The sequence below is a fragment of the Polyodon spathula genome, chromosome 19 (assembly GCF_017654505.1).
Source record: "Polyodon spathula isolate WHYD16114869_AA chromosome 19, ASM1765450v1, whole genome shotgun sequence".
NCBI lineage: Eukaryota > Metazoa > Chordata > Actinopteri > Acipenseriformes > Polyodontidae > Polyodon > Polyodon spathula.
Window position 1 is genome coordinate 924,501 of NC_054552.1, and position 14,310 is coordinate 938,810.

General features: G+C 39.4%; 1 protein-coding gene across 2 annotated transcripts in view; it reads left to right on the plus strand.

Annotated features, from left to right (window-relative positions):
• The window catches only part of LOC121295048 (vesicular glutamate transporter 2.1), a 29,614-nt gene extending 16,120 nt beyond the window's left edge, over window positions 1–13,494 (plus strand). For both annotated transcript variants that reach the window (XM_041219341.1, XM_041219340.1), the window contains exons 4-12: window positions 4,013–4,127; window positions 6,240–6,327; window positions 6,749–6,835; window positions 7,291–7,433; window positions 8,299–8,448; window positions 9,483–9,615; window positions 10,061–10,171; window positions 11,193–11,320; window positions 11,715–13,494. In XM_041219341.1, coding sequence (XP_041075275.1) covers window positions 4,013–4,127; window positions 6,240–6,327; window positions 6,749–6,835; window positions 7,291–7,433; window positions 8,299–8,448; window positions 9,483–9,615; window positions 10,061–10,171; window positions 11,193–11,320; window positions 11,715–12,047 — 1,288 coding nt within the window. In that variant the 3' untranslated portion in view covers window positions 12,048–13,494. The remainder of the gene's footprint in view (window positions 1–4,012; window positions 4,128–6,239; window positions 6,328–6,748; window positions 6,836–7,290; window positions 7,434–8,298; window positions 8,449–9,482; window positions 9,616–10,060; window positions 10,172–11,192; window positions 11,321–11,714) is intronic.
• Window positions 13,495–14,310: the final 816 nt, after the last annotated feature.

The window sequence follows — 14,310 nt, forward strand, 5'->3', positions numbered from 1 at the left end:
AGTATGCATTTATTACATTATTGATACAAGGCGTTGTTGCGACAATAAAAGTGGGCTCGCAAAACATACATCATGCGTCTCAAAAGTAAATTCAGGCCAGTAGCTACAATGCTATAATGTTTAAATATGTTATAATCTGATGTACAGCTATTGCGCCACTGTACCCGTATCCCCTGTACGTCTAATAAATGCTTGCGTACTGCGTGTACCCCTACCCGGTTACTGCTGCTGTTTGTATTGTTACATTGGTGCTTTTTAAACAACGCTATGAGGCTTCTTGCGCCATAAATGAAATATAATCCAAGGGTATCATTTTAAAGCCTTGTCTTGATTACAGTCAACAGCAAAACCTGGCCTTCGGAAAAAAATACAAATAAAATTAAGACGCATAACACTAAGAATGAAAAATAACGGGATGCACGGCTGCTGTGTCGATACAATTCTGAATTAATATTAACGGTTTTATATCATACAATTCTGAATTAATATTAATGGTTCTATATCATACAATTCTGAATTAATATTAACGGTTCTATATCATACAATTCTGAATTAATATTAACGGTTCTATATCTTACAATTCTGAATTAATATTAATGGTTCTATATATCTTACAATTCTGAATTAATATTAACGGTTCTATATATCTTACAATTCTGAATTAATATTAATGGTTCTATATCATACAATTCTGAATTAATATTAATGGTTCTATATATCTTACAATTCTGAATTAATATTAACGGTTCTATATCATACAATTCTGAATTAATATTAATGGTTCTATATATCTTACAATTCTGAATTAATATTAACGGTTCTATATCATACAATTCAAATCCAGGTAGGTACCGGCCTATATAGGGGATATACTGAAAAACTATACATGTATGTACTATATAAGAAGCTAATTATACATATTCATATCGGTTTCTCAGAGTCAGCATGTTTCAACGCACAATATTTCACGTATTAAGTTGTCAAACCAGCTGTTGGTTTTTGTATGTTTGTTTTTAACAAGGAAGGCGTTAATAAACGTACACTCACATTAAAAAGAGTTCTTAAATGGTTCTTTGGGTGTTGTCAAGGTTCTCTGAAGAGCCTTTTGTGTGTGAAGAACCTTATACCTTATCAGATCGTTCTTTTTAAACCATTTAAAAAGGTTCTTTGAAGAACCAAAAAAGATTCCCCTACGACATCGGTGCAAAGAACATTTAATGGTACCAGATAGAGCCCTTTTTCAAAGAATGTAAACCACATTAAAACACTTTTCATCTGGAATACCTGGAAGCATTTTCTTTTACTGTCTATTTAGTATTGCGATCAAACATGCAGGCCTAATAAATACTGAAATCCTGCATTTCAAGCAATACAGCCTAATGATGGCCGTGTGTGCTACTTGTGAATAATGGAGTTAAGTGCAATGCTTTAATTTTTAATGATTCATCTTGGGGTTTAACGCCGGATTTAATAATGGAGCCGCAGCTGTGCAAAACTAAACGAAACCCCAGACTTCACAGGGCTATTTAAAGAGATAGACTATAGTCTACAGTGATATTAAAATGCATTATTGTATTCGCTTCAGTCTCCACACTCATTTAAACGGAAGGTGGGATTTTTTTCTAAAATCGCACACTGTAGTTTTGTTTTTCTTCTTTGCCCCTCGACCGATGCTTACAGTGCTTGTCATTTTATATCAAATGCCCAAAACAATTTGAATGGCTCCGTGGACATTTTAAAATAAATACGTGTTCGAAATTAAAGGGCTTTTTATGTTATGAAATATACAATAAATAGAGGTAACGCATATTATTATTATTATTATTATTATTATTATTATTATTATTATTATTATTATTATCATGCAATTGCAAATGCAATGGATTTAGGGCCGAGTATCTTTCATTGTGTTCAGGCAGTAATGTTTTCTAAAATATAATTAGTGTTTTTATAGTTTCATTAGTGTGAAATGAGAAGTCCTCGCTTGCTGTCCCGTGTGTATTTGTGGGATGAGAAGTCCTCGCTTGCTGTCCCGTGTGTATTTGTGAGATGTCCTCGCTTGCTGTCCCGTGTGTATCTGTGGGATGAGAAGTCCTCGCTTGCTGTCCCGTGTGTATTTGTGAGATGAGAAGTCCTCGCTTGCTGTCCCGTGTGTATTTGTGAGATGAGAAGTCCTCGCTTGCTGTCCCGTGTGTATTTGTGAGATGAGAAGTCCTCGCTTGCTGTCCCGTGTGTATTTGTGAGATGAGAAGTCCTCGCTTGCTGTCCCGTGTGTATTTGTGAGATGAGAAGTCCTCGCTTGCTGTCCCGTGTGTATTTGTGAGATGAGAAGTCCTCGCTTGCTGTCCCGTGTGTATTTGTGAGATGAGAAGTCCTCGCTTGCTGTCCCGTGTGTATTTGTGAGATGAGAAGTCCTCGCTTGCTGTCCCGTGTGTATTTGTGGGATGAGAAGTCCTCGCTTGCTGTCCCGTGTGTATTTGTGAGATGAGAAGTCCTCGCTTGCTGTCCCGTGTGTATTTGTGAGATGAGAAGTCCTCGCTTGCTGTCCCGTGTGTATTTGTGAGATGAGAAGTCCTCGCTTGCTGTCCCGTGTGTATTTGTGAGATGAGAAGTCCTCGCTTGCTGTCCCGTGTGTATTTGTGAGATGAGAAGTCCTCGCTTGCTGTCCCGTGTGTATTTGTGAGATGAGAAGTCCTCGCTTGCTGTCCCGTGTGTATTTGTGAGATGAGAAGTCCTCGCTTGCTGTCCCTTGTGTATTTGTGGGATGAGAAGTCCTCGCTTGCTGTCCCGTGTGTATTTGTGAGATGAGAAGTCCTCGCTTGCTGTCCCGTGTGTATTTGTGAGATGAGAAGTCCTCGCTTGCTGTCCCGTGTGTATTTGTGAGATGAGAAGTCCTCGCTTGCTGTCCCGTGTGTATTTGTGAGATGAGAAGTCCTCGCTTGCTGTCCCGTGTGTATTTGTGGGATGAGAAGTCCTCGCTTGCTGTCCCGTGTGTATTTGTTGTAAAATGTTTGAAAGGGTTACACTGGTTCCAGCGCACAGACCTCTGGGGCTGAATTGCTTCTCTGTTGAGTCTGCCAGTGATGTTTAATTTATAATATGGTTTATTCATTACACAAAATACAATTGACTAAACATTGAATTTGTTTTCATATTACTGTGCAATAGATCTCCGTCTTGTAGGCATTTTAGATCTATGCTGTATTTATTATTATTATTATTATTATTATTATTATTATTATTATTATTATAAAATGTTGCTATTAGGAAATCAATCACTGCACTCCTTTATATTATATATATTAGATATTATATATATATATATTATATATCTATAATTATATATCTATATATATATATAATATATCATATCTATACCTACTTACACTACTTGACCTACTGCTGTACTTGATACAGGGAATTGAATTGTGTTCATTCGTATGGGATATTGCCCAGCTTGCTATCATTAAAAAATAATGAACACATATATAAATAAGTAAATAAAATACCATGTATTCAATTCAATTTATTTACTTTAAATTTTGGAGTTAAGATTTGGGATTATTTTTCAAAACCCAGCTACTGTTAATGTATTAAAAACCATTCTGTTACTTCTTCTTCTTCTTCTTCTTCTTCTTCTTCTTCTTCTTCTTCTTCTTCTTCTTCTGTATTTAGAGGAAATAGTGTGTACAGTCCATTATCTAGAAATCTGATAACTCTGTTAACCAGACTGCATACACCGCCCATTAGTCCAGCTGTGCATCATACCTGCTGCTTGTCTTCAACTGAACTAACACAATGAAATGTTGCAACAGTGAAACGGCAGCATACCACCATGATAAACAAATGGCCAAGCATAGGCAAGCACCGCAAAAAGTATGGTAAGAAACGGGTACGGTCGTGGTAGATCAAGATGAGAACACGGGGCAATAGCAGATCTGCTGTGCGTGTTTCCCCTGGCTGATCCAGTGGCAGGCACTGCAGGTGCTGAATGATGTCCTTCCTCTTGCAGGGTTTTTGGTGCCGCTATCTTCCTCACCTCGATTCTTAACATGCTGATCCCCTCAGCGGCTCGGGTGCACTACGGGTTAGTGATCTTCGTCAGAATATTACAAGGGCTTGTTGAGGTAGGTCGGGATGCCTTGATACTTTCTCATTATTGGTATGCTTTTACAGTATTCAGCTTCTTTAAGGTGCAATAGATTTTAGCCACAATAACGGAAATGCTAGAATTTTTTTTCTACATGTGGTAAAAACGTTTCTTTATGCACAGCCATCTCTTCCAGTTTCCCCAAAGACCAGGCAGCTTTTACAATGTAATTTACCACCCTGATCCTAAATTTCCTGCAGCGCAGTTTACGTTTGGCAAGCTAGCGCAGGATCTGGGTGGATTTAGCATCAGCAAATATCAAATCTAAAAGAGAGAGGTGCCCTTTGCAGCACTCATTTACACAAGTCACTTGTATAATATATTAAATCAATGCTGCAGGATATAGCTGTCTGCTTTGCAATCTCAACAGAGATTGATATTGCGAGGGACTGGGTTGCCATCTCTGCTGGCATGTGATAAAGTTGGAATCCTTTTTAATTACTCTCTGAAGGAATTTTATTACAGTCGCCATGGGCATCAATCAAGAATATAGGAAGTCTTTTGCAAGAATGCAAAACAAACAGGAGAAAAAATGACGCAGAAGCAACATGAAAGTATGATCCCTGTGACTAAAAACACAAAACAGTTTTCACCCCCCTCCCCTTGCGTTTATTATTGAAACACAATTGCTTTAAAACAGAAAGAAAATAGGAAATGTCAAAGTGAAGATGGTGCTTAGCTGTCACTTTCTTCAATATATGTGCCCAGGGGATAATGAATTCCATGTTTTTCCATCCATTGGAACATGCAGGTGAAACACACAGGTTTTGTAGATTATCAGCGATTGGGACTGGGTTGGAGAGTAGTGGAAAGGGTTGGATTGGAAAGCCTGTCACAAGCAGACCCAGGCCCTCACTGTGTGGTATGTTTCCACTGACCCTCTGCCAGCAACTAGGCAAGCCCTGGGCAGAACCAGGCTGTGTGCAAAGGAGGCAGGTCAGCCTGGGGTTGCAATGCGGTACACTATTCGTCAGTGTAGTGTGTGTGTTTCAGTGAATTTGAACCCAGTAAGCGCTGAGGGTTAGAACTGGAATTTGAGTCCACTCAGACCTTACCTTGTCTGCGATTTTCACAAAAGATCATGTCGGACACAAAGCTTCATTTAAGATGAAAAAAACTCCAATTCCCAATTATACGAAGATATGTGATGAAAATGGTTAAGGACTATTTTTCTAAGTGTGTTTGCAAACATTCCCTAAAAAGTTAGAGAATGTTTTGAAACCAATGAGAAAGTATTAGTTTTTACAAACCTTCTTTAACTGACCCTCAAACAGAGAACTCATGTTACTCTGCATAGTATTCTAACTACAGGATATTAAACAACGGATTTTAAAACATAGGCCTATTGCAAAACAAACCCTAGCAATTCACATTTGTCAATAGTTTGATTGTCTGGCAATTAACACATAATGAAAATTGAATAGAAAAGTCTCTTCTTACCAAATAACTAACTGATCTGTTTGATTGTGCTGCGAATCTCTAATTGAGCCATTAATCTTAAATAAAACCTAATTTACAGGAACAGTGTCGTTGTAATTTAATCTTATTTGGGAGTCACAATGAATCTCAGGCAGCCTCACTGCGTCCACAGAATGCTATTAAAACCAATCTGTGTAGCATTCTCTTGATTGGCAAAGCACAATATGGAGGCACTCACATGTGTGCATGTATATCTGTAAATGCAATCTGCTCCCCCCCACTCACTAATATGTAAAACAAGGGCTCTCTAAGAGCAATTTATCCATTTAAGAGCCAGGCTTTTTGCAGTAAATGGTTGAATTGTGATTAATCTGAAACTAATGCACAAAATGGAAAATTACTGGCAACACTAATAACCAAGAAACTAACCCGCATTAGCACTGTACAATACAGTGTTGTGATTTTATTCTTGTGCACTCATTCAACAAGCAATGAGCATGTTTCATTCATTAATCTCCATTCTGATACCTGAATGAACCTAGCTGATCAATCATTGCTTCCAAAACAGGGTTTTGGTGCTGTAGAAGCTGCTTTGTTTTCCATTTTCATCTATAACTATTAAACTCTCAGGAGCGCTAAATTGTGGGGTTGTGATGGGTTCTCTTTACAGGGAGTGACCTATCCAGCCTGCCATGGAATATGGAGTAAATGGGCTCCACCCTTGGAGAGAAGCAGGCTAGCTACAACTTCTTTCTGCGGTAAAGAGAATCCCGTGTTTTAAATATATAAATACAGGAGGAATCCTCATTTCACTCTATAACCATTTACAGTGCCATTGAGGGGTTTACAAGGCTTCCTGGCCAATGTTTGAGCTGATCTTATGGAACTTTCTCCAGAATTACTCTGCGTTGCAAGAGAACGAGCACTCTGTTTAACACTAACTGCAAAATATATTGCTGAAGTTAGGAATACTGCACTAAGAACAACTTCAATTCAATGAAAAACATTTTAACTGGAAGACCTTAAAAAAAGACTTCTGGGAGAAACATGTGCCATTGGGTTTAAGTTGTAATATTTCTAAAGTCTGAAAGACCCCTAGACTGCAATGTAGGTAAATGTACGTGGTCCAAGATGTGTATGTTAGCCCCTTAATATGCCATCTCTCCTCTCTTTTGACAGGTTCCTATGCAGGAGCTGTGATAGCCATGCCTTTAGCTGGGATCTTAGTGCAATATAATGGGTGGTCTTCTGTCTTCTATGTTTATGGTATGTTCAATATCTGGTTTTTCTATTATATTAAGTACTTTTATCTGCATTAATCTTAAATTGCTTCTACCAACAGAATGACAGGGAGACCTAGAATAAACAGCTAATTATGGGTCATACCAAATGAAAGGGGGGTGGGGGGGTGGACCATTTGGCTCCATCAATTACTTTTTTGTTGGAAAGCTTTAAAATGATATACTATCTTTCATGTTACTGTCTAGGTCAAATATCATCAAAATGGGCATTTTGGCAAACTACAGGCTCATAGTCTCATGCTAGTCCCCTTTGGTTTATCAAACGGGGGAAACAGTCTTGCCAGAATTCTGACCACTTGAACACGGATGAACCCTCTCTCTGCATTTTTTCTTTACATGATGCTTTGAGTTTGCTCAATGGATCCCCGAGTCTCGTCTGTAAATCCAGCCCCCATGCTCTTTCTCTGATTGTGCTAACAGGCTGTTTCGGGATATTGTGGTACATGTTCTGGATCCTGGTGTCCTATGAGAGTCCGGCTGTCCACCCCTCCATCACGGCCGAGGAGCGCACCTACATTGAAGAGAGCATCGGGGAGAGCGCCGGTCTCCTCGGACCAGCAGAAGTAAGGCTGAAAAGTGACCGCTGAACTACGTTAATAAAAAAAACATGAATCCCTTTTTGCAATCTGATCTCACGCATTCTCCTGCATGGAAACCAATGAAGGTGGCAGTAAAATGTTTTTGAATATAAAATGTGTGTCTGGATTATAATTTTTTAATAAATCATCAGTAAAATATATATTTCAATAATACGTGGGGTTGATCATATCCTTGCTTGCACTTCTTCAGTCACGTTTTTGGTTTCCTCTAGTCTAAATTCTCATGAGACAGTTACACCATGGGAGAACAGCTGAACACTATTGTGCTTGTCTTATTTTCTTTGAGCTGGCATCCAGCTTTCTAAATTGGTTGCTTCCCGTATAAACTTGTTTGTTGGTCCCAAGATTTTATGAGGTAGTACAGAGGTTTTTTAAATTGTTCCACTTTCATATAATCAAATACATGTGCTGCTTCCTTTGCTGTTGGTAAGTGATGGATTGATAACAATCTGTCTGTGCCATAGGGCTGCTTTGGCTCTGAGGTGCAGGGTAGGTGGCAACCGTCACACTAAAGTCGGTCTGCTTGTAAAAGGAAGACTATCCTGCTGTTGCTGCTGCTGCTGCTGCTGCTGCTTCCCCCACTGCATACGAACACTTTGACAATTGCAAGATGTGCACATTGCACCCTGAATAGCTGTGAACTGCATGAGCAGATCATACAAGAAGGCACCAGCTACAGCATAGAATTGATCTCCCAGCTAGCTAGCTAGCCCAGCCTCGGTTCCATTAGGCAAAGGGAAGTTAGAGATTTCTGGAATCAATCTGGCATTTGTGTGTCTCCATGCCTTGATCAAGGTAACATTTTATTATTATTCCCATTTAATTTCAGAAGTACAAGACCCCGTGGAGAAAGTTCTTTACTTCCATGCCTGTCTATGCAATCATTGTTGCAAACTTCTGTAGAAGCTGGACTTTCTACTTGCTGCTAATCAGTCAGCCTGCCTACTTCGAGGAGGTCTTCGGGTTCGAAATCAGTAAGGTACATGCCGGGAAAATGAAGCTGGCCAGGAATTATAGGAAACAGGGGTCTGTCACGAATTGGGATCAATATAATGAACAGATGAATGCAGTGCGCCCTCATTATTTGTTGATTTGATCATTCACAAATTTGGTTATTTCATGGTTAGACCATGTTGACAGAAAATGTTATAATGTTTTTATATGTAAGAATGACACAATACTTTTTGTATTGTTAGGCTACATGAACTAATTCAGGTTACAGCACTGTACCAGCAGTTTCAGTGTAATTACAATCTTACCTGAACAAAACATTTACGAATACTAAAATAAACTTAGGACATTCAATGTACTAAGAATGTAATTTTATTGGCATAAGAACGAATAAAGGATGCACATGCTAAATTCACATGTGATGCATCCCGAGATGTAAATGCCTTTTTTTTTGCACTTTAATTTATTTGCCCTTTGCACTCATGACCATTGAAGCAGCTGAGCCAGGCTGTGTCTGGGGCTCTCGTTCTGTTTGCATTTGCATTCATTTGTTGTGACTTGTCAGTACAGAGCACCACAGGGAAATGTTTAATCTGCTACCTGAGCTACAGCTCTTCTGCTGTGATTTGCATCTTCCAAGATTTATGTGCATCAAGACTTTCTGTAATTACATATTCTCGTCTCTTAAATGCTAATACAGAGCCTATTTGCTGTGATCTGCATAAAATATGCCATTGGTTTGATGAATGAGGACTAAGAGGAAATAAATTAGCACAGAGGTGAATGTTATAAATCTATCCAGATCCGTTCTCTATCTGTGACTCGAGTTGCCATTCATTTTTAATGACCGGCATTTCACTTATCAGAATTCAGACTGGGATGGGTGTGGGGAAGTGGGAGGGTAAGGTTTTAGAATAAGACAGATACTTGCTGCAAGATGACATGCTGAGTTAAACATTTTACCTTTCTGTCATCCTTCCAAGCTCCTCTCAGCTGAGTTTTATCCAGCAGTGGAAACCCGACTTTTCTGAATGGTCACTTGTTTTTGTTTTACTGTTTAAGGTTGGCATGCTCTCAGCTCTGCCACATCTCGTCATGACAATTATTGTGCCCATCGGAGGACAGATTGCAGATTACCTCAGAACCAAGAACATCCTTTCAACCACCACCGTCAGGAAGATCATGAACTGTGGAGGTAACGCCTTTGTCACAGTCTCTTACAGCAGCACACCTCGGCAAATAATGCCACAAGGCCACTCAATGAACCCCTTCAGGTACACAAGGAATTGAGCACTTGTTGTTCAAATGGTTGCTTAAAATACATTCAAGAGTGAGTATCATGAGGAGGAAGCTGAGCCAACCAGTCAGTACATTTTAAACCCTGTTTCATGCACCTCATTGCAAAAATAAGACAGTTAGCATCTTTTTTATTTGTGGGGCACACCTGTCCTTTGTACCTTAAAGGTTTACATTATTGCCAAAGTTTAATTTTTGGAAGATGCTGAGATAAGAGTGTAAAGTACAGATTATTTACCGCCTTCCTGTCAGTCTAGATGATCCCACTGCAAACACCAATATGCTCATCCAAAAGTCCATGTTTTTTATCGAGTTCTGATAAAATGTGTTTAAACGGCCTGCAGGTTTTGGATTGGAAGCAACGTTTCTCCTCGTGGTGGGATACTCTCACAGTAAAGGCATTGCCATTTCATTCCTGGTCCTTGCAGTGGGCTTCAGTGGGTTTGCTATATCAGGTAAGAAGTTCTTTCCTGCTAATGTCTTACCAGTTGTGCTTTTACCGGTATCCACAAAGCCATTAATTGCAACGCAGGTTAATGTCATTGCAGTAATTATGTCTAAGAAGACTATGGGTCATAACTGGTTAGAGGGAAATGAAAAGAGTGGGGACTTGAACAAAATCTTCCATGTCAACGTTCAACAACATGGTCCACAGCCATGATATACATAACATCCTCCAAGAAGAACTTGGGCAGAATTTGAACAAAGTGCAAACGCAGTGGTTTCGTGTAAAATCAGTTTAAAAGAAATAACAGCAATCGCGTCTGCATAATGCATGTGTTCTTTTTTATAACTGAAATTAACTGCATGTGACATTGTCACTGTACAAATTTGTGTTCCATTAACAGATGAAATGATGAAAGGGAATATTAAAAAAAAAAAAAAAACTGTAAAAAGTACTCCAGTGAGAATTCTTTGTATCGCATTGTAATGTTCTTCAGTGCATGTTCGATTTTCACACCCTTGAGAGAACCCCATTACAGTCACTGCATATTGCTGGTCTTCTTCAGGTCTTTGTTCATTTAAAACAGCACCACTCAGGTACCACAGACCTAGTAAGTTAAAAGGGTCTTCATGGGAAGCTTTGGTTGCTTTTCAGAGAATAACACAGAGAAGGATTTCAGGGAATTTTATTTCAAGCAAGCAAAAAGCAACATTTATTTATTTTCTTTTAGAAAAGAATAATAATTAAAGATATAAAAATAGGAAGACGCTGCTCAGAAATGTGAACAGATGTTTCTTACTAGTTGCTTGCAATTACTCTTCTAGTACTTGCATAAACACACAATATTAACAACCTATGCATCGTATCATGCTGAGGCTTCCTCGAGGTTATCTGTTTGAAAATGACCCTAACCATAAAGATTCTTCCAAGTGTAAACAACCTTTGTTCAAACCAGAACCATGCAGGCAATCCCAAACCCATGTACCCAGAGAAGCATGGTGCCAATGGTGATTTTCCTTTTCTTACCATAGGGTTCAACGTCAACCACTTGGACATCGCGCCACGATACGCCAGCATCCTAATGGGCATCTCGAATGGAGTGGGAACGCTGTCAGGAATGGTGTGCCCACTGATAGTTGGGGCAATGACGAAGCACAAGGTACTGTTTCTACCAAAAAAGAATGCAAGGGGTTCACTGAACTAATAGACAATGATATAGGATGCATGCACACTGTGACAATCACCTTCATAATAGCCAATATAAAGGTATGAGTAGAAGGGGGAGTAAATTTTAAACAAAAGGTTATCCACTTGCAACCTTCATCAAGGTAGTATTTTTGAAAAGTAATGAACTTTAGACTTGATGGCCAGCACTAAGAGCATCACAGAAGTCATACAACTTCTTCTTTATCGGCATAGAACTGCAGTCAAAATTAGCATGCTTGAAACAAAGAGTTAGTTTGCTGATTTTGTGTGTATGTGATGCTGGGCAATGTCAGCCAGTCCTGCGGGTGGACCACGGCTTGCTAATAAACTTGTGTTCTTGTCCACAGACTCGAGAGGAATGGCAGTACGTCTTCTTAATTGCTGCGCTGGTCCACTACGGGGGAGTCATCTTCTACGGGATCTTCGCTTCAGGAGACAAGCAGTCGTGGGCAGACCCCGAGCTAACGAGCGAGGAGAAGTGCGGATTCATCAATGAGGACGAGCTGGCGGAAGAGACTGGGGACATTACTCGGGGCTATAGCAACCTGGGGACGGCCAAGACCTACGGTGCTACAACTCAGCTTAATGGAGGGTGGCCTGACGGCTGGGAAAAGAAAGAGGAGTATGTGCAAGAAGGACAAGATGCTCGCCGTTACAAGCAAGAGGAGGACTACTCATAACAGAAACACGATACAGCTGATTTTTTTTTTGTAGTGTTTGTGACGATATTCCATTGTGGTTGTTTGCACAAAAAGAAAAAGAAAAAAAAGAAGTGGTGTAAAAAATATATATTTATTGTAAAACATATCAAAATGGCAGTTATAATGTATAAATGAATATATTAATTTAAGTGCAATCTGTATAAAATTGTGACACATTATCACCTCCATTTAGGGTTACCCATGGTAGAAGACTTAGGACTGATGTATGGTTGGATTACCAAATCTGTATTTGGCAACTAATCCTCACTCTATGAGCCAGTGTCTGGTTGTACCACCGACCGTTTTAGTATCAAGCAAAGAGAAAAAAAAAACAAAGTATTTTTAAATGTGTTATTGAATGCACTATACTATGTCTTGGCCATCCTTTGTGCTGTGTTTTACATGTCGTAGATGGCAAAAAAAAAAAAAAAAAAGAGATTTCGTTTTCTAGGGAGTGTCATGGTCTCAAACCATTTCAGTGATCTGTCTGCCAAACAGGTCCTTCATATTTGTGTGTTACTAATGATCAAAATGTAGACAACAGAATGGGTACTCTTGACTGAGAGTGTTGGGACGAGTACGGCGAACAATGAAAATTAAAGGATTTTACTCAGATTTGCAAAGCACACTTTTGTAAAAGACATTACATTTATGCACATGTTACTCCAAGTCTTTGGAAGCCTCGAGCAACATTGACATTCCATTAAATGTATATGGGTCATTAATTTAGTCAGCCAGGTGCTTACTAGCACCAGCTTGCACAAAAAACCAAAGGTAACATCAAGAGTAGGATTCTAGGAGGAAAAAATCGCTGCAGCTTCAGTACCTGTTTTCATACTGTAGCTAAGAGACTTGCAGCATTTGGTGTACCAAGCAATAAACCGATGGTACTGAGTGGTGTTATCCCATCTTCTAAAATATATGTAACAATGTAGCTTGATGTAGATGTTTTGGGGTTGTGTTTAAAATAATAATACTCATACTAAAAAGAAACTAAAGTCAGCAGTCTATTCCAGCCGTTGGGTAAATGACACTGCAGGGCTGTGAATGGATGGTTCCTAAGACACAAGCCAAACATTCTGTTGGTGTTCTATATGTTCTAAGTAATCTTATTTGAAGGGGTGTTTTATTGGTTTTTAATTTATTGGAATGTATTAGTGCTAGTGGTTGGAGCCCCCCCCCCCCCCCCCCCCCCCCCCCCCCCCCCCCCCCCCCTGCAGTTGCATTGTGATGACTTGAGGATGACTTGTTTTCAGAATATTCTATTTGAACTCAAGGTTCCTTCCTTTGCTTCGTGCCTCAAAGTGATGTAAAGTGGGTTTTGTTTCCGTTTTTTCTGCTGTGTTTATTGGAGAGATGTGGATGTCACCTTTGTTGCTGTGGAAAGTGTTAATAAATGCTCTGTTTATCTTTTTATAAAAAAAAAAAAAAATGATGTCGCTTACAGTGTTGTTTCTTTGAGGTAGTGTGAGAAAGCTTTGCCTGTGAGTGAATGTGCTCAATCTAGCAGCTCCATCCTAGAGAGAGAGAGAGAGGGAGAGAGAGAGAAAGAGAAGAGACCCAATAAATGTTTTTCATTTTCTATATGGATTGTTGCTATGGGGCAACTCTTCAATATCATATCCTGTAAATAATAACATCAATGTACCCTTCCCTTAGGCACAACTTTCATGATATTGCTGGTGTGATTGTTTCTCCCTAGAATAAAACGTTTCAATCCAGGCCTTCTTCACATATGACAAGTCATACATTCTTATCCTGGAACCCGAAGCAGTACCGTCCCCAAGAATGAGGGTTTGGGATCTTTCTCGAATGGGCCTTAAATGCAATTCGGTATGGTTCCCATATTCTAGATTCAACTTCTTCTCTAATGGACCTCCAAACAACAAGCAGAAAATGAAACAAACTTTTACCTCAAAATAACAACACACTTCCTTTGCCATGGTGACTGCTGATGTGCTGCTTCTTCTTAAACTGTGTATAGACTTTTGATTGCTGTGATTGAGAGCATTTCAGTAAAGACAATTGTAAATTAAACAGGTAGGTCTGAAGATCACAGCAAACATGAAGATCAATTTATTGCACAGTTCAGTACACTTGATAAAGATCTAAGATGACCTGATTTATCCAAGCAGGGCACGGTTCTACTTTGGAGCGATCAGCTCCAGCAAATTGCATGTGTTGTTCCTAAAAAGCTGCTCACCAGCAGGCTGTCTGCTATTTCAGCTCCCTGCTTGGGCAA